The following is a 20,694-nucleotide window of genomic DNA, read 5'->3' on the forward strand; positions in this document are numbered from 1 at the left end:
AGATCTTTAATTTTATTAGTGTAGGGAACTTCTGATCAGGAAAATTTCCTATACTGATGCATATAGATAACTATTTTTGCAATTCACAGTCTTAGCGAGTTGACTGAAACTCTAGGGAGTGAAATGCCTTGCCCAGGATCACATAGTCAGCAAGTGTCTGAGGCAAAATTTGAACCTAGGACTTCATAGGGAGCAACATGGTACAGGGGACAGGACTCCAGAGTCAGAGTACCTGGGCAAATCATTTACCCTTCTAGGTCTCGGTTTCTTTGTCTGTAAAATGAGGGGGTCTGACTCAGTGACCTCTGAGGTCCCTTTCAGCTACAGATTCATGATCCTTTAATTGTAAGGCCAGTTCTCCATCCACCATGCCAAGCTGCCTCCTCTATATTTTAATTGTCACTATAATAAAGCACAATATAAATGTCAGTTATTATTATTAGTAGTAGTTATTATTATTCTGCTCTGCAACATGCTGTCACAGAAACCTTGCAAAGTAGGAATCACAGGTATTATCTGTATTTTACAGATGAAGAAGAAACTGAGGCTTACTGAGGTTGAGTGATTTGGATCAGAGGCAGGATAAAAACCTAGGTCTATTTGACTTCAAGGTCATTACTCTCTCAGCTGCCTCATACTGTTTCTGTCACTATGTCCTATTGATCCTTCCTTGGAAATATCTTTAGGATTTATCTTTTCCTTTTCATTACCATCATCTGATCCTGGCTCTCATCACCTCCCTCATGGAATTGATCTACCTGCTTCCATTATTTCCTACCTTGGGATAGGATCAACATCTACCAGTTTTCCTCCCCACTGACAACATCCCATTTAGGTTAGACTAGTTTCTCTCCCTGAGACTTCATTGGCCCAGTGGGCTAAGTCTCAAGAGTCCTTGTGGTTGAAATAACTTCCTGGAGAACTTGAACTATGTTAATGTGACTTCTTGGGTAGCTAAGGGTATAAAAAGACTCACCCACCTGAGTTGAGTCCCTTTCAGTAGCTAAGTGACATATACTTGTTGAATATCTTTCCTATGTTATGGCAAAGTAAACCTCCTTTTGTTAAAACTTGAATGGTCTATGATTGTCTCACTGCTTCAGTATCCAACCTAAATTGTCAGGGATCAGACAAAATCAGACCTAGCCCACAACCATACCTCCAACCCACCTTTCACATGTTAAGCTAATCTTTTTTAAATACTGCTTTCATCGTGTCAGTGCTGTAGTGACTCTCTACTACCTACCACATCCAGCCCGAAATCTTCTTCCTGGCTTTCAAGAAAGGCTCCACCCTTGCCTATCCAAACACATTTCCCACTAATCCCTAAATAGTCACCTCCATTCCAATCAGGCTAGTTTCCTCTGTCTGCTGAACAACAGACAAGGAGGGATTCCTCTTCCCTGCCTTTGCTTATGTTGTTCCCTCCACCTGGTATGCCTCCCATATTCCCTTTTCCTTACTCATTTTTCAAGGTCCATCTCAAGTCTCATTTCCAACCTGGAGCACTGAAGTACTTCGATCATTCCCACAAACTAGTTATGTGATCTTGACACACAGCTAGTTTGTGGGTACAACCAGAGTACTTGAAAGTCCCTTCGCTTCTAACCCTCAAGATTTTGTTGTCATTCAGTCATTTCAGTCATGTCTGACTCTTTGTGACTCCATTTAGGGTTTTCTTGGCAAAGATACTACAGTGATTTGCCATTCATTCCCTTCTCCAGCTCATTTTACATTTGAGGCAAACAGAGTTAAGTGACTTGGCCAGGGTCACACAGCTAGTAAATGTCTGAGGTCAGATTTGAACTTGGGAAGATGAGTCTTCCTAACTCCAGGCCCAGCACTCTATCCCCTGTGCCACCTCACCGCCAAGGACCACTCTAGCTAAATTCAAAGAAGCTCATTACCAGAAGGTTGGCCAGCAGGTAATTTTTTTTTTATGCTAAGCAACTCATAAAGACTGTCTATTAAGGTACAGAGAGGATTGTGATCTCTACTGATGGAGGGAATACAAATGCTAAAGAAATCAGTGATCCTTGAAATATCGAACTATTTCATGAATAATTGTTCCATCTTTTCAAATGAATTATAAGCACGTCAGCAAAAAGCTCATCTAGACAGTGTGTGTATTAATAGTTGTTGACTTGTTCCCTACTGAGATAGCAGTGGAATACTTATGCTCCTCCCCAGAGGAGGCAGGGGATAGACCTATAAAACAGGGTCAAATTATCTAAACTGAACTCAAGGAGATGAACTCTGCTACCTTTTATAGTTCCTCCTGGCCTAGCTAACTATGAAGTAGTTGAGAAAGTGCAGCTGGAACTAGGTTTGTATCCTGCCTCTGATACTTGTAGCCTCTGATAAAATAGGTTTAAAAAGCTTTAGTTCAGTTTGCAAGTAAATGCACAGACAGTTGATTAAGGCATAGCCAATGGATTTTTATTGCACCCCATTCATTGCCATTGACTAAGAGACTGTACAAAGTGTTTTGAGGTCTTTTTTTTTTTGGTAGGGGGACTTCATATGCTCCAGCAAGAGTAGATGGTGGGGCAGCTAGGTGGTGCAGTGGATAGAGCACCGGCCCTGAAATCAGGAGGACCTGAGTTCAAATCCAGCCTCAGACCAAACACTTGACACTTACTAGCTGTGTGACCCTGGGCAAGTCACTTAACCCCAATTGCATTTAAAAAAAAAAGAATCTTCTTTTCTAACTGGTCTCTGGCTCAAATCTTTCCCCACCCCAACCCATCATCTACTCAACTGCCAAAGTGATTTTCTGAAGCTTTGTTCTGAAGACCTTGTCAGCTCTCTCCTCAATGAGCTACAGTGGCCTGATTACCTCCACGATCTCCTCTGTTTTGCATTTGAAGTTCTTTATGACTTGTCCCTTTCTTCCTTTCCAGTCTTCTTATATTTTACTCTCTGCCATATATTTTATAGCCTAATTATGCTGACCTGTATTCTATCTTTATTCCATCTTCCAGACCCATGCATTTCTACTGGTTATCTCACCCAGAATTCTCTGACCCCTCACCTCTACCTCCACCAGAGATCCCACTGGTTTCCTTCAAAACATAGTTCAAATAAAAGAGTTATTAAATTGTCTACACCTTTTGACCCAGCAATATCACTACTAGATCTATTACCAAAGCTGATTAGAGAAAAAGCAAAATAACCTATATTTCTAAAATAGTTAAATAAAACATCTCTTTGTGGTGGCAAAGAACTGGAAATTGTGGGGATGCCTGTCAACTGGGGAATGAGTAAACAAGTTGTGGTATATGATTATGATGGAATACTACTGTGCTGTAAGAAATGATAAGCTCAATGATCTTAGAAAAATATGGTCAGACTTGCATTAAATAATGAAGAGTAAAGTGAGCAGAACCAAGAGGACATGGTACACAGTAAAACTAATATCGTTTTAAGAACAACTTTGAGTGGATAAGTCATTTTGACTATTATAAATACTCGAATTAACTACAAAGGACATACGAAGGAAAATGCTATCTGCATTCAGAGACAGAACTGTGATTTTACACACACACATGTTTAATGGTAGCCATCTCTAGGGTAGGGGTAGTGGGGAGGAAAGAAAAAAAGGGGAAAAAAAGAATTTACATGATAACTTTATTACATATTTAAAAGGAATAGCAAATTGTCTGTAATAGACTTGCAGTTTCATGTACAATCATCTTTTTTATTATACTATGTTATGGAAATGCTTGTTTTATTGCATAAATTTAAAATTAAATAAATAATTTTTAAAAGACATAGTTTGAATTCTTCCTTTTTCAGGAGGCCTGTGCTGTACCCTCTCCCCCAGTAAATGGTGCCTTCTCTTTTCAGGCAGCTTTCTATCTAGTCTGTGCATATCTTGTATGTACCTAGTTATTTACATGTTGTCTTCCCCATTAGGATTAAATTCCTTGAAGATAAGAACTATTTTTGTCTTTTTTTTATATCCCCAGCACTTAGCACAGTCCCTGGCACATAGTAAGTGCTTAAAAAATGTTTGTTGACTGAATGGCAATGTGGCAGAACCTCCTAACTGGGGATTAAAAACAGGAGTGTGCTGGAGCCAGCTTGACCCAGATCATAAGAGCCATTTGTTAAATTTTCAGTAAGAGCGTTTACACCTTAGAAATAAGCAGATGCTATAAATCAGGGCCTAATTTATTGTTTTGTTGACTGTAATGACTTAAGAAATGATGGAGAAAATGTTAATAATTCAGATTAAACTTAAAAGTATATCATATATACATTCTTCACTCAATTGCCTAGCTGGTTGTTAAACATTTACCAGAATACTCCTGCTTATCCTGACTATCTACACAGAAAACAACAACAACAACAAATGGATGAAAAATGTCTGTTGTCCAGACTGTGATATAGATTATTCACAGAACTGATATATCAGTACATATATCTTGAACAGGCAATGTGGATAGATGACGATTTGGGCTCAAAATTGAAGGAGGGGAGTGGACTAGACTGCCTTTGCCTGCACTTTTGATGACCCCAAACTTCTCTATGTAACAGGGGACTGATCAAATCCAGACCTTTGAGCCTTGCAGAGGCTAAACCAATCTTTACATAGTCTGGAACATGCACAGATATTGCTTCCTGTCTGTTAACTCCACAAAGAAGAGGAGCCTCTTAATTGGCTACTGATCCAGAAATGTTAATGCCTTCAAAAAGCACTAACTGAAGCAGTTTCTTTTTCCTTTCTGACAGATGAAGGAAAGGCATGCTACTGTAAACATCTGGGTGGGGAGGAAGCCCTTGGGCTTTCATGTTAATAACTCTTATTAACTATTATTAATCTCCCCATCTAGGCCCACACAAGGTCATGAACATGGATCTCTGTTCTTTGTGCATTCATTCTTTTCTGCTTTCGGTTGCTGCTATTCATCATTAGTCCTCATTCTCCTTTTTTTTTTCCAGAGGCAATAAGGGTTAAGTGACTTGCCCAGGGTCGCACAGCTAGTAAGTGTCTGAGACTAGATTGACTCCAGGGCCACCGCTCTATTTACTGCTCTAGCTAGCTGCCTCTTGTCCTTGTTCTCGAAGAGGACCAATGACATCATGAGGGCGATGTCTTGATTTGCAACAGGAATTGGATTTAAGTGAGGCAGAAAAATAGTACTGGAAACAGCTATGGCCTTGTGAGCTTTGAAAGGTCTAGAGAGCAAACCACCATAAATCTAATTACAGGAATCTAGACCTGAGTTTGCTACCAGTCAAGGCACCAGCCCCATCACCAAGGAGTAGAAGCCAAGACCAGCAGTAGCTGAGGCACAGTCCCAGGATGATGCCAAATTCACAAGTTAACTTGGTGTAGGGGCAAATGCTTTGTAGAAATGGTTATACATTTGCTACTCTCTCAAAGTTGGGATATGGGAAAGTGAGCCCTACTAGTGTAGGGAAGATACGTTTTTATTTCTGTTCTTGCTATATGTGAGAGCTAACTGATATTAACTAATTACCTGAAACTGGGGTACTGATCCTTGGTGGTTAACACTGGGGAGAACACACCAGGATGCGTTTTTGAGCAAACACAATTAGAGAATTAGGGGTATGCTGGAGCCCTCTTGAATAAGTTCAGGGCAGCCAATTGTTAAATTTTCATTTACACCCTGGAAATTGGCAAACACTTTAAATCAGGATTTGATTTGTTGTTTTGCTGATTTGTCTAGACTTAAGTGAAGGAGAAAATGTTAATAATAAAGATTAAACTTAAAAATAGGTGTGTGCATATTTTCACACACATATAACAATATTTAAATATTGTTAAATATTTACCAGAACACCACTAGAGAGAATCAGTCCTTTACCCTGAGTTCCTGAGGAAGACCTCAGGGTTCTATGGGTACCCTGGAGGTCCTGCTTAGGAACTCAGCTCATCAACTGATAAACATCCTCAGAACTTTATAGTGGTTACATCTAAGAAAAAAGGCCCATATTATCAAAATAACTATTCTTCCAGTGATACAATGTGGTTATGACTATAGTTTCTGAATAAAGTCACCTAATGGACAACAGAATCATATGGTAGTCATGAGTAGCCTACAAGATGCTACTAACAAAAAAGCATAAAGAAAGAGGATAAAGCAAAAGATAGGTATATGGAAAATGCTATAGGCCAGTAAGTGAAAGATACCCAATGGACAGTCTATGTGCTCCACAACTGCCACTGTATCCATACTATACCAAGAGATCTAGATTGGGAACCCTCGTGGAGGATTTCTGGGAGGACACGGACAAAAGGCATACAAAGGGAGAAGACATGGATGGTCAGCAATCTGCCTCACTGGAAGGAATACCTACATTGATGAGATTAGAAATTCATAGAAGTATTGAGTTTACTCTTTGCAAGACACTTTCCTCACAAAAACCTAGACAATGTAGTATCAACCCTGTTTTACAGGAGAGGAAACTGAGTCTCAAAAAAGTCAAGATACTTGCCCAACTGGGGTCACATAGCTAGCATAGCTTCCAAGTATCAGAAAAGGATGTGAACTCAGATTTCCCCTGACTCCAAGGCCAACACTTTTGTCCATCCATTACATCACATTTGACTCGAATCCTGACTCCATGGTCTCTATCTGTGTATGTATTAGCTGTGCAATTGCAGGTAGGTCATTTAATCTCTGTCTCATGTAACAAATGAAGCAGACAGCCTTTAATGCCCTTTCCATCTCTAGATCCTTGTGTGCCTAGAATCTTGCTGTCTCTCGGGTCGTGTAGGAAGCAGAGGCAGGGGGCAGGAATTCCTGAGAAAAGGCATGTATTTGTTCTAATGACTCTATCAAATTCCCTAAGGTTTTATGACACATCAAATAGGATTGTAGGACATTAGAGTGTGGAAACTGGAATGGGGGAGTACAAAGGAGGGGAAGGGGAGAAACCTATGGAACTAATGGAAGAAATCTAATGTAACTCCAACAATTCCTTTTCCTCCTTCCCCCAGGAAGTTGGTGACACAGGACATCAAAAGAATAAATCAAAACGCATATAGCAAAAAGCCCTTATCTCACTAATACACTACTGATGGAGCTGTGAATTCATCCAACTGTTCTGGAAAACAATTTGGAATTATTTGACAAAAGTCATATCCTTTGATCCAGGGATCCTACTATTGGGCATGCACCCAAGATCAATGACAGAAAGGTCCTATATATAATAAAATATTCATAGCAGCCCTCTGTGATAGTAAAAACATGACAAAAAACTAGAAACAAAATGGATATCCATTTATAAGGGAATGAGTGAAGTAATTATGATATATGACTGTAATAGAATATTATAATATTATTGTCATAAGAAATAAGTGATGAGGAATTCAAAGAAATATATGAAAACCTATATGAAGTGAAAGAAAGTAAAGAAATAAGAACCAAAAGGACAGTATCACAATGACTATAACAAGGTAAATTATAACATTAAAAAAGTGGTTGAACTCTTATGAATTGTAATGAATGAATAATCTCAGTCTTAGAGAATGGATAAGGACAAATACCTTCTCACTAGAAAGGAAGGGACTACAGATGGGGAAAGTGGTACATAGGCATGGTTTCTGGGTCAGCTGACTTTGCTTAAATGTTTTTCTTTGTTATTAGGTGGCAGGGTACAGTGGAGAGAACGCTGGCTCTGGAGTCAAAGAATGTGGGTTAAAATTCCACCTCTTACACCGACGACTTGTGTGACACTGGGCAAATTGCTTCCCCTCCCTGGTTTAAGTAAGTTTTAGCTGAGGTGGATTTACTTGCCTGCAGAATGAGGACTTTGGACTAGAAGGCCTCTGAGGTCTGGTTCCAGCTGTGTCATCCTGGCCAAGTCACTTAACCCTGTTTGTCTCAGTTTCCTCATCTGTAAAATGAGCTGGAGAAGGAAATGGCAAACTATTCCAGTATCTTTGCCAAGAAAGCTCCAAATGGGGTTATGAAAAGTTAGACAAAACTGAAAAACAACTGAAAAACAACTGACCATCCCCCAACCCCTCCCTTCCCTGTACTCTCTCACTCGCACTCTCTCTCTCTCCCTCTCTCTCACACACACACACACACACACACACACACACACACACACACTTACATAGAGTACTTAGTACTTACTACATACTAAGGACTAATACATACTAATACATATTAAAAAAATAGAAGGACAGAACCCTCACAGCTCTATATGTATGTGTAAACATATACTATACATATAAATATACATACATAAATATATATATATGTGTGTATGCATACACACAAAGACCAAAAACAATAAAGCTGGGGTTTTTTTACGTCCTCATCATGGCAATGTTCAAGTAAGATGCCTCCAAAGTAAGTTGACTTCCCCACCGTGCTCCTCCTCTTTTACCCATTTTGCCCTTACTATAGGTACCTCTTGTTTAGACAAATGCCCAGTAGCAGCCAGAGGCTTGTGGGTACTTCATGGTAAAATTGTTGGAGGTTTTTTTCTGACTTTCCCTCTAGGGCTAGAAGTTGTGTTTCTAATTCAGATACTTTATTACTCAGTTACACCATCCAGGTTTTCCAGTGGGAAGAGAGGAATCAATGTAGAGGATGGGAGTGGGGGGATGCTAAAATCTCCCTATTATTCCAAAACAACCTAGAGACCAAATTTATCACTGCCCCGATCCTGACCTAGCCTCAGCCAGCAGTTCCACAAATTGGGCCACTTCAAAGGGATCCCTGAGATTCTGTGTAAATTAGGTTGGATCCATAGGAATACCTGGATTCCAAGGTGATGTCAGGCATGGGGTGGGGAGCTCCAGGTTCAATAGCTGCTTTATAGTTCCACATCGCCCACTTGTGAAAATGCAATTCCCCTTCCCACCACCCTAGCTTTGTGTCCTTAGTACATACGAAGCACTGGCATTTAGAAATTGCAGCTCCAACCAGCTTCCTAAGGCACCACCCTAAGAAGGAAGCAGATGTTATTAAAGCAGAGATCAAAGAGTTGTATGATGTTCTTTTCTTGAAAGCTGACATAGGCACTCAGAAGTGAATACTCAGAAACTCAGATCTCATGTAAGATATGAATCAGTGAACATCATTACATTACAAAAGCAAGGGCATTGCTCAAACTTAAACTGAAAATTCATTACTAGTTCTAGACAAAATCATGTATAAATTTTCCTTCATGAAACTGGCTACTAGTCTGAATATTGGTAGACTCCGTTATACAAAGATATGCTAAGTGAATCCAGGATCCTTTTTGTCATCTTTTGACTGGGGGATTAGTTAGTTATGGAGGTGGAGAACATGTGGGTAGAATTATGGGTTGTTTAAAAAAATTTTTTTAAGTTTTGGTTGCCTTCCTTGTTCTGTAATTGACATAACCATAGCCATGAAACAAGTTTTACTATTTTTTCTTAAATAAGTAGAACAAATATGAATCACAGATTGGATCCTGATGAAGACCCTGGAAATGAGGGGTAGGGAATGAGGAAGAAAGTACAAAGTATCATATCATAATAATTAGTCCCACCGAAGTTTAATTCCCAGCATGAAATACCTTAGTTTGATAATTAAGTGGCAAATGACTTTTCACAGAAAAATTAGGGCAAGGTCTTTTTGTCTTTTTCCATTAAACTCATTCAGAGTTAAACACCAGGTCATGCTTAGTGAAGCATCCCAAAATCCAAGAAAGATTCCTTTTGTGTTCTACCTTTTTTTAATTGCATGTCTCCAGTACCTCAGATTAAGTTTTCCGGAAGGTTAACTAACTCCGATGATGTATTTTGTTTGTTTGTTTAGTTCTCATATTCCTTGTTATATTTTTTTAAAAGCCTAATCATTCTTCCAATTTAGGGAAAGCAGAGGTTGGTTGGTGTGCTATTCAAGGCAGAAATGGAAGGTCTCAATGGTGGGGAAGAATATGGGGTCCAGCTTGCTAAAATGAACAATTCCAAAACCAGACTATTCTGTGTAAACTGCAAGAGGCATTATAATGCTATCTAGTGCATCTGATGGTATTTAAATCTAGGTTAATAATGTGATGAGGATTCTTTGGGCTGAAGTCAAGGAAAATGAGGAGGACATGAAGTAATAGGCTTAGAAAATGAGGTTACAAACATTAGCCAATCACAGTTGCATTATTTAAACAGAGAGAGGAAAGGTATAGAGAGTAGAAACCATGCAACTTTTTCACTCCCATACTTCACCAATGGTGTGTAGAAACCAGGGGTTCCAAAAGTAGTCTGACTTCATTAGATCAAAGCATTTACCTAAACCGAGGGTCTTTAAAGTCTTTACTGTGCTCACAGCAGTCACAATTGGCAGGAGCTTTTGAAGTCTGCCTATCTATTAGCAAACAATAGGCCATCATAGTAGTACTCAAAACACCACTTTTCTGGATACAGAAAAACATCTCTGATCTTATTTGAGGAGTTGGAATTTTTCACTCAACTCTCAATGTATCTATTTTTGTTTGCACACCCAGACCACTACTCAGCCATTAGAAAGTATTTTTAAGTCTAAGGCATTGTGAGTGGCCCCACAATTGTCTAATTTGTGGGATAAAAACTCATTTCAGTTGACTACTCTGTGTCTTTCTATAAAGTTCTGTCAACTTTAGAGAATAAAGTTTCATAATTTCTATTTTACATACTTTTCTTCTATCCGTCTAAATAACAAAATCAGCTATAATTGACTAATATTTGCAATCTTATTTTCTAGTTTACTTTATATCTCTGACTTCACCCAGAAAGTCTGGCTTTTAAACCAGGTTTAAACTGTCATCAGTATATTGGATAGGTAATATTGTCATGATTTCACCACACATAATCCTACATTAAGGACATTTTACATATTTTGCATCTACACCTTTAATTAACTCTTCTCTTGCTCATGGAATACACTCTCGGGGAAAGAGACTTCTTTTTTCCAAGAGTCACTGAACATTCAACGCGGCCTTTTTCCTTCTCGCCCAACCACTTTTACAATCGGTGTCTTCCTGAATTATCACTTGGGTTTGCGGCCATAATATGGAAGTGTGTCCCAGAAGACTGTAAGATCATAGATTCTGGATTTGGAAAGGACCTTAGGGGCCATCAGGTTCAGAGCTCTCATTTACAGAAACAGAAGCCTAGAGAGGTTACGTGATTTACCCAAGGTCATACAGGTAATAAGAATCAAAGGAGACAGGGGGGAAGAGAGTACAAAGAAGCAGGGAAGGAGGAGGAGAGAGGGAATTGGTGGCGCTCAAGAGTGACCGTGAGTTGCTTCTGAGTAGTAATCGTGTCACAGGTCAAGATGTATTTATTAAGAGCTTACTATGTGCCAGGCACTGTGCTAAGCACTGGGAATACCAAAACAAAAAACAAAAGTTCATGCCCTTAAGGAGGTCATGGTCTAATAGAGGAGACAACATGCCAACAACCATGTACAAACAAGATATGTGCAAGATAAACTGGAGATAACCACAAAGGGATATTAGAACATGATATGATATAATGATGATATAATCAAGAGGGATGTCATAATGTATGATGATAGAATATAGAATATTAGAATATAACACCTAACATTTATATAGTGCTTATTATACGACAGGCACTATGCTAAGTGCTTTTCAATTATTATATCATTTCAACCTCACAACCCAGAGAAGTAGGCACTACTATTATCCCCATTTTACAGATGAGGAGACTGAAGCAAACAGAGATTAAGTGACCTTCCCAGGGTCACACAGGTAGCAAGTGTCTGAGGCTGAACTTGAACTCAGTGCTCCATCCACTGCTCCACCATATAGTAATTATCATAGAATGGATATAGTGTAAGACAGAGGTTCAAGGTACAGGGGAGGGGCAGCTAGGTGGTGCAGTAGACAAGAGCACCGGCCCTGGAGTCAGGAGGACCTGAGTTCAAATCTGGACTCAGACACTTGACACTAGCTGTGTGACCCTGGGCAAGTCACTTAACCCCACTGCCCAGCCAAAAAGAAAAGGTACAGGGGAAAGACCAAGGAAACCTAGGTTCTCTAGAGCAGACACATGATTATTTGCTAACATCATTGAGGAGGACTAAAGCTTTAGAAAGATGGAAGTTTAGTCACCATACTTAGGAAGCACAACAAGAATGTGATGGCATTGAGCTCTACAAACCACCTACATTCAGTGCATATTTTAGAACAGGAGTTCTTACCTTTCATGGGGGGGAGGGAAGGGAGGCCATCTGGTATAACAAATTCTTATTGTGCCTCTGATGGATTGATATAAAATAGATGGCTCCACCATTTGTCACCTTGGTCTCCCTGGCCTAGGGAAGCAAGGATATTTCTACTTTCTCTTCCTGTGCTGTTCTCAGCATGGGCTTTAAGTAAAGAGTTTAGAGGAAAGAGACAAATTGGCATCATGGATTGAGTTGAGTCAGGAAGACCTGAGTTTAGACACACACTGACTCTGGGCAATTTCTTAAGACTCTCAGTTGTAGGGAAGGCATCCCCCACACCAATGGGAGGGATGGAAAGGAGGGAGGAAATGAAAGAGGAAAAGAGAGAGGCAGAGATAGAGAAAGAGAGGGAGAGAAAAAGAGAGGAGGCAGAGACAGAGAGGTAGGGAGAGAAAGAGAAAGACAGAGAAACAGAGAGAGAGATAGGGGGAGGGAGACAGAGAGACAGAAAGGGAGACAAAGAAGGAAACAGAGAGAGGGAGGGAGTAACAGAGAGAAAAGTGGGGGGGAGGAAGATAGAAGGGGAAGAGGGAGAGAGGAGAAACAGACAGAGAGAAAGGGGGGGGAGGGAGAGGGAGAGGGAGAGGGGGGGAGGAGAGAGAGAGAGAGAGAGAGAGAGAGAGAGAGAGAGAGAGAGAGAGAGAGAGAGAGAGAGAGAGAGAGAGTTAGTTTAGGGGTAGGCTGGGATGGCAACATTTATGACTAAATTCCTCATTCATGCTGGAGCTGGGACACAGATGTAATTTCCACAGACCATTTACAATAAGCCTCTGGTCAGGAAGCACTTGCCCATGAGGCCACAAAGTAAATGCTGGGACAAGCTGTAGTTTCATAAGTGTTCTAATGAGGGGACTGGGAGGTGCATGATGCATGTATGGGCTAAAAGGTGGGGAAGGGCATCCTTAATCTGGTAATAGCTTACAGAAAATGTGGGTGATTTCTGTGGGAAGAACAAGCCCGATTAGTCACAATACAAGATGCTGGCCAGTACACAGGGGAATACTTTACTACTTTTAATTAAGGTTTGGCATATATTATGAAAAAAAAAATCCACCAAACTCCTCACCTAAAAAAAATTCCAAATTTTCCTGTCCCTCTTAATCACCTCATCATAGGCAGAGGCAGATAGATGGCACAGTGGATAAAGTGCTGGGCCAAGAGTCAGGAAGATCCCAGTACAAGCACAGGCTTAGCTGTGTGACCCCTGAGCAAGTCAAGCAAGACCTGTTTGCCTCAGTACCCTTAACTTGAAATTGGGGATAATAATAGCACCTCCCTCCCAGGAGGATTAAATGAAAGATTTGTAAAGTGCTTACCACAGTCCTTAGCACATAGTAGGTGCTGAATAAATGTTTGTTTCTTTCTTTGCTTCCTTATAGCACAGTGTGAAAGATTTAATATAAAGCACTGGCCTTTGGAAATGCAAGATTTGGGCTCAGCACCTGGTACTGTCTCTTAAAAGTAATACTGACCTGGGGCAGCTAGGTGGAGCAGTGGGCCTGAAATCAGGAGGACCTGAGTTCAAATGTGCTCTCAGACCAAACAATTGACACTTATTAGCCGTGTGACCCTGGGCAACTCACTTAACCCCAATTGCCTAAAAAAAAAAAAAGGTAATACTGAATGTTACATTCCTTCTCTGGATTTTTTTCTACATCTATAAGAAATAAGGTTGTAAAGAAAATTAGGATCTATATGTTTTGTGACAGTCTTCTGGCACAAGGGATTCCCTCCTGGAAGGACATAGGGCTCACCTATTAGCCCTTGCTTTCTACAACGGGGCTCACAGTCCCCTGACAGGGGCAGCTGTCAATAGGTTAAGTCCTTCTCTGGATACCCAGTTTATGCCTAAGGAAAGACCCATCGCCAGCTTGAGACATCAGGAAAAACAGCCCCTTACTGAGTTCAGGTGCTGAGAATACAAAACAATGGGAGTCAGTTCAGTGCAAAGCTTTATTGCAAACAACGAGGAAGAGGGGAAAGGGAAGAGAAGAAAAGGATACCCAACATACAACTCAGTCATACACACTGACAGAGCATAACTAATGTAAGGACAGTGCTGCAAGGGGGAGCACAGGTATGGGTCCATTCAGCAGGAAGTTGTGCTCCTGCTGGAGAGCAGCATATGCTCCAGCAGGAAGGAGTGCTCTAAAGTGCTCTTTTGAGAGTGAGGTTCTTATACTATGATTTTGGATGGCCTCCCTGGAGCTGGCCAAATTGTGTATCAGGGTCAGGACAAAATATTATTTCGGGGGGATTGTTTTCAGGGAGAACAGCTGGTAGACAAAACATTATTTGGAGGACATGGCTATACCAACCTTTGAAAAATGTTGTCAGTATTTTTCCACAAGTATGTTCTATAAGCTTTCAGCCTCAAAACCATAAGGCCTAATCATAAAACAATGGTTTTCATGCATAGATTCTAAGCTATAGCTACCCTTCATGGGAAACTGTCATGGTGGTCTCAAGACCAGAAGGCTTACTCTTATAACACTATGCTATTTTTAAATTAAGTATATGGTGGTATAAAAATGTGAGTTATTAGTACTACCTGAAATTACTTAGGTTGCAATGTTGACAGCATGGTCCAAGAGAGTATCTTCCATACTGGATAGAGTGAAAAGACCTGGCATGTCTGTGGAGAAAGGGACTTAAAAAAAATTTTTTTTAATATAGTGCTCCAAGATTTACAAAGCACTTTCCTCATAATAATCCTGTGAGATAGATGGTGCAAACATGTTGCAGATGTGGAAACTGAGCTCAGACAGGTTGTGTGTATTGCACAGAACAACCCACTAGAAAGAATCAGAGTTGGGACCTGAATCCCCATGTTCTCATTTCAAGTCTAGCATTCTCCCTACTATACCACACTGTCATTTTCTAGGGGAATGGGGGGTGGGAAGAGACAAGTGAATTTGTTCTGCTTTTCTATACTTTGCTACCATTCCTCAGCTGCCTTGGAGCTTGGGGTCTATTCACCTCACAACACCCTTCCACTATGCAGGTTCCCTTTTCCCATTGGTGAAATCCCTACTTGATCCTTCCATTTTTGGATTACGGCCCAGGCCAACATGGTGGCCTTCATTCTGTTCCTGTCTTTGCTTCTAAACTTTTCCTGACTTTGACACCATGCCTGGCCCCATCCTGCTTTTCACGTACTTTTGTGTTATCTTCCTTCATTAGAGTGTAGTAAACTCCTGGAGGGTAGGGACTACTTTTATTTTTTCTTGTATTTGTATCCTCTCTGCTTAGCACAATGCCTGGCACACAACAAGCAATTTTTCTCTCTCTTTCTGCTCCCACTACCAATTCAGCCTATTTCCAGACTAATCAGGGGATGCGGATCCAGCTGGGAAGAATTAAAGGCCTCTGTGGTTCACAGTGATTCCAGGTCTAGCTCATAGATATCTAGACTTAAGAATGTTCACTTGAAGGCCTAAAGGTACTTCTGAAGGGAATTTAGGTGGTTGTGTTCACTTTTGGATAGGCTTGGGGGTATACGGCAGCAGAACTAAAAGGTCAGTTGTGTCTATGACCAGCTCATCTCAAGGACTCCTGCAAACCAAGACGGTTCTAGGCCACAGATTAAATCACTTACACATCAATATCAACTTAAGACTTGCACAGCACCTTCCTCAGAAGAAGCCTATGAAAGCAGTAGTGCAAGTTATTTCTACCTAAATTTTATAAATAAGGAAACTGGGTCTCTGAGAAATTAAATGACCTCCCTATGATCCCAGTGAGTAAATGGGATTTTGAACTCAGGTTCTCTGACTCTGAGGCCACTTGATCTTCTACGCCATGTTGCCCTATGGCAGAATCATTCAGGCTTTCTATGAGTCTTACAGACCATGGGATATCTAAGATCATTCCTCCTGTAGGCATTTCCAGAATGGCTAGACTAATTAGAAGCCCCACCAACAATGCACCAGTGTCCTGTTTTCTGCTTATCAGTAGCTCTGATTTTGACCCACTATCTCATTTTGGGCCTTGAGGTTTTAATCTAGGTCTTTTTGCTTGAGGTTACTTGATATGCTCCAGACGTTGATGTATCTGCCACAACAAATCTCTGGGTAATAATATTATACAGAGCTTATCGGCACTGTGCTAACTGCTTTACTGTCTCATTTAATTCTGAAAAAATCCCTAGGAAGTAGGTGATATCCCCATTTTATAGATGGGAAAACTGAGGTACAGAGAAGTTAAGTGACTTGCCCAAAATCACACATAGTACATGTCAGATCCCACATCTGAACTTGGGTCTTCCTGACTCCAGACCCAACATATTTACTGTACCACTTAGCTGCTTCTAACGTGCCCTTCTACAACACTCTACATAACCACAAATGCCCTTCAAACCTAGGGCTCTCCCCTGGATAGAGAGAAATTATCTTCCCACACAACATCTCATAATATCATTTCTATAACTCTCTTTTGAATATCCAGGCCCCCTTTCCCTATCATATTCTAAGTTCACACTTTTCCTTGGGACACAAATACATATACCAGCAACTAAAACCTTTCTCACAGGGGTACTGTCTACTTCAAGCTCCTCCCCTCATTCCGGATACTGGTGTTACCTATGAACACATTGCCTCAAGATTGCCATTTAGAAGCCTTTGGACACCTGTTCTAGAACCACTGCCTGCTGAACTTTTGCCTATGCATACCTGCTTTTCCTCCATATCCTTAAAGCCTCAAAGACCATGACTAGTGTAAAGGCACCTTAGCATAACACAGATCTGATGCTTGATGTGACCTTGGGCAAGTCACTTAACCCGAATCTCCATTTCCTCATCCCTAAAAAGTGTATAAATATTTGTACTCCTTACCTCACAAGGTTATATATTTTGAGCAGGAGGTGATGTGCGGCTCAGTACAAGAAGTTCAGATTTAAGGTCAAGAATTCAAGATTCATTACTAACAATTTATTATTGTATGAACTGTGTGCAAGGTATTGTACAAAATCCAATTGATTGCAACAAGTTCCTCTGATAAAGGTTTCATATCCAAGATACGTAAGGAATGGGTTCAAATTTATGAAACTGAGAGCTAATCCCCAAGAGACAGACAAAGGATATATACAAGTTTTCAAAGAAAGAAATCCAAGTTATCCTATCAAGTGTTTTAAATCACTAAATATTTAGAGAAATGCCAATTAAAGAAGCTTTAAGGTTTTACAACACCCATCAAAAATAAAGAGAAAATGACAATTATTGGAGGAACTGAGGGAAAATAGGGACACTGGTACACTGCTGGTAGAACTACAAGTTAGTATAAACCTTCTGGAAAATGAACATGGATCTAAGCTCCAAAAGTTACTAAAATGAACCCAGATATACCACTAGGCCTATAACTCAAAGAGAACAAAGGAAGAGGAAAGGGACCTATACCTACAAAAATATCTTAGCAGTTCTTTTCATAGTAGCCCCAAATTGGAAACTAAGTAGCTGTCTTATTGGGGAGTGGTGAAACAAATTATGATGTATAAACACAGCGGAATATTATCATGCCATAAGAAATGACAACTCCAGAGGAAACTGGGAAGACTTCGATGAATTGATATAGAGTGAAGTGAGAAAATGAACAATTTATAGGACAAAACTGTAGAGAAAAACAATTTGATTAAAGGCTTTAGACTTTGATCAATGCAATTATAAAACATAAGTTCAGGAGACTAAAGATGACACTTGCCTCAGGCCAGAGACGATGAACTTAAAATGCAGAAACATATTTTGGAGCAAGGCCAAAGTGAGAATTTGTTTTGCTTTATTATATATATTTATGATAAGGGTTTTGGTTTTCATGGGGTGGAGGGGAGGTGTAGTGGGAGGGACAAATTATGAATACATAAAAAAAATTAATAAACTTATTTTAAACAAACAAAAACAAACTTAAAGAAATAAGCTAACTGGAAATTTGTAACCTAAACTGATTACACAGAGACAAAACTAAGTGGTAAAACATAGACTGAAATGATACCTTTGCAAATGCAGATTTGCAAGTTTTCTTGGGAATTATTCCCCTGTTCTTGTTCAAGCCGCTTCTTCATGCTGCTCCATTTGTGCTTCAGACTAGTAGTTTGGTTTTTTGCAGGCAAAGAGTGGTATGTGGTTGTCTTATTCACCTACAATCCCAGGTACCCTTCCATAGCCTCTTACATGGCCTCATCTGCTGTCATAATTTAACTACCCTATCTGTGATTTCCTACACATGGTCTGTTTCTCTCAGAGAAAATCTCCACATTTCAGGAGTTGGAACATCAACTTCCTAATTTTGGACATTTCACACCAAATCAACCTATTTACTATATGAACCGTAGCAATCATTGCCTAGGCCTCAAAGAAGAGATGTCCAAAGTGACTGGGTGGGGATTAAAGTGGGTACCAAAAGAAAAGCAGTTCCCACCCCCTCCAAGAAGGAGGAGCTGTTGCTCTTCTGGTAGGAAGATGCTGGTATGGTTGTGCAGCATTAGAGGCCATGGAACACAGGTTGTGTCAATATGGTATTCAGAACTTAGTTTTGTGGTCAGGTCAATTACTGTCACTCCAGGAACAGAGGAGGAATGAATCCAGACTCCTCCTACCAGCAGCAGCTTTCCATCAAATACATGGGCTGTGTGAGAATATCTTGGGGTGATAGGAGGCTGGACCTCCAACCTTTCCCAACAAAATCCATTAGGGACTGGTTTCAGAAAGTGTACAGAGCTCAGTGGTTCCTCTGAAACACTCAGGCCTCCTGCAATGAGGGCTCCTCCCTTCCAACTGCAGGCACTATGAGAGTGTCGAGCATCAGGTTCTGGCCCTTCTACTGGGAAACTGACCCACGTCATTGTGTCCAGGTGTAGAAAATGCCAGTCACCTAGCACAGGATCCTTCCCATTTCGTCCTCCATACACAAACAAGTATGTCTGCCTTTGACAACGGACCTTAGCAGCTGAGTGTCGCCATCGTGGAGAGGGGAACTCTGATCCTGGGCCAACTTCTGTGATGGTCACCTTCAGGTTGTCAGCACCATTTCCCTCTGGGGAGGGGCAGCAGAGCCAGTACATCCCCAAGGCAGGAGTCACTGGGGACAGTCTCCCACCCAGCACAAGAACCAGAGTATCTGAGAAGGAGGTCATGGTGTGGAAGAGACGTCCATCCCATTGGGCTCCACTCCCACACACGTGGCTCGCATTCCACCTAGAGCCGGCTTGTCTAAACAGCACATGACACTTGCTCATCCTCGCATGTCGCCCCTCCTGCTCACCAAAGCCCCCTGTGCTGAGGATAACATCGGGGCCCAGGAGGGCCGAGGCATGGCCAAACCGCTTCAAGTCACAGCCCTCGGCCTCCCCTAATATACTGGCGGACAAGACGCCAACCGGAGGGGCTGGCTCCACCCGAGGAAGAGTGTCCACGGGCGGCAGCAGTATGGCCTGGCCCGGCCCGCCGGCGGTTGAGGCCACCAAGATGAAATAGTGGGAACACTTGAGGTGCCACTCCTCAAACTCATCGAAGGGTTCGAGCGTCTGGACGCGCCTCCGCTCCTCGGCAGGGAGGAAGCCGTGGTAGAACTCGTTCATGTCGAGCACGCTGCAGGCGCCCCAGCCGGCGTCAAGGAAGCGCCGCCGCTGGGCCGCCACGTCGGGGAAGCTGGCCAGCCCGTGCAGAGGCGAGCTCAGGCGCTCGAAGTGCCGCTGCATGACCCGGCCGAAGGGGTCGTGAGGCCCCATCTGCTCGTAGAGCACGAAGAGGGCGTCGGCGAAGCGGCCCGCGGCCCATGCCAGCAGGGCCGCGGCGCTGCCCGGCTCCAGGTACGAGAGCACGGCCTCGGCCAGCAGCAGCGTGGGCGCCCCGACGTCTAAGCCGGACGCCGCCAGGGCGTCGCTCAGCGCCGGCACGTCGCGCAGGTCGCTGCCCAGGAGGCGGTAGTCCTCGCCGGCGAAGCGCAGCGCCGAGTCGGGGCCGAGGCCCAGGTCCGCCGCACTCAGGGGCGGCCCAGCCAACGCGGCCAGCTCCGGCGAGGCGCGAATCCTCGCCGCCTTACGCTCGGCCACGTCCGGGAAGTCCACTTCCCACACGGCGGCCCGAGCCAGGCGGCCCGCGGCTTTCAGGCGGAAGTAGAGTGAGTCGGATCCCGCGCCCAGCGATAGGATCTGCCGGCGCGGCCCGCCGCCCTCGGCGGGAGCGCTCTCCAGGAAGGCGCGCACACAGTGCCTCACGGCCCGCGCGCGCACGTAGTAGCCGCGGTGGATGAGTGGCGCGCGCCGCGGGGCGCCAGCGACCAGCAACGCCGCAAAGGGATCGCGCACGTAACCATGCGCCGCGAGGGAGCACTTGCTGAGTGAACTGCTGTCGTTCGTACTCTGCACCGCCCCGGCCCGGCGTTCGCGGCCGCGTGGGCCCATAGCCGCCGGTACCCGACTGGAGGGCTGGAAACACGTGCTGACGGGCCGGAAGGGCGCTTACCAACGCGTGGTCATCTTTGCATTTTAGTTCTAGCCTGTCCTGGGAATCGT

At 42.5% G+C, this 20,694-nt stretch overlaps 2 protein-coding genes across 2 annotated transcripts in view; both read right to left on the reverse strand.

Moving 5' to 3' along the window:
- TGM7 (transglutaminase 7) overlaps positions 1–18,254 on the reverse strand; it is a 91,138-nt gene extending 72,884 nt beyond the window's left edge. Inside the window, 1 exon segment of the mRNA XM_078151370.1 lies at positions 18,174–18,254. Within this exon segment, the coding sequence (XP_078007496.1) occupies positions 18,174–18,243 (70 nt within the window). The 5' untranslated portion in view covers positions 18,244–18,254.
- Positions 1–20,583, reverse strand: part of LCMT2 (leucine carboxyl methyltransferase 2) — a 34,307-nt gene extending 13,724 nt beyond the window's left edge. Inside the window, exon 1 of the mRNA XM_021009182.2 lies at positions 18,174–20,583. Within this exon, the coding sequence (XP_020864841.1) occupies positions 18,517–20,583 (2,067 nt within the window). The 3' untranslated portion in view covers positions 18,174–18,516. The remainder of the gene's footprint in view (positions 1–18,173) is intronic.
- Positions 20,584–20,694: the final 111 nt, after the last annotated feature.

This window comes from Phascolarctos cinereus, unplaced genomic scaffold, assembly GCF_003287225.1.
Source record: "Phascolarctos cinereus isolate Bilbo 61053 unplaced genomic scaffold, phaCin_HiC Scaffold_3;HRSCAF=262, whole genome shotgun sequence".
Classification (NCBI taxonomy): Eukaryota; Metazoa; Chordata; class Mammalia; order Diprotodontia; family Phascolarctidae; genus Phascolarctos; species Phascolarctos cinereus.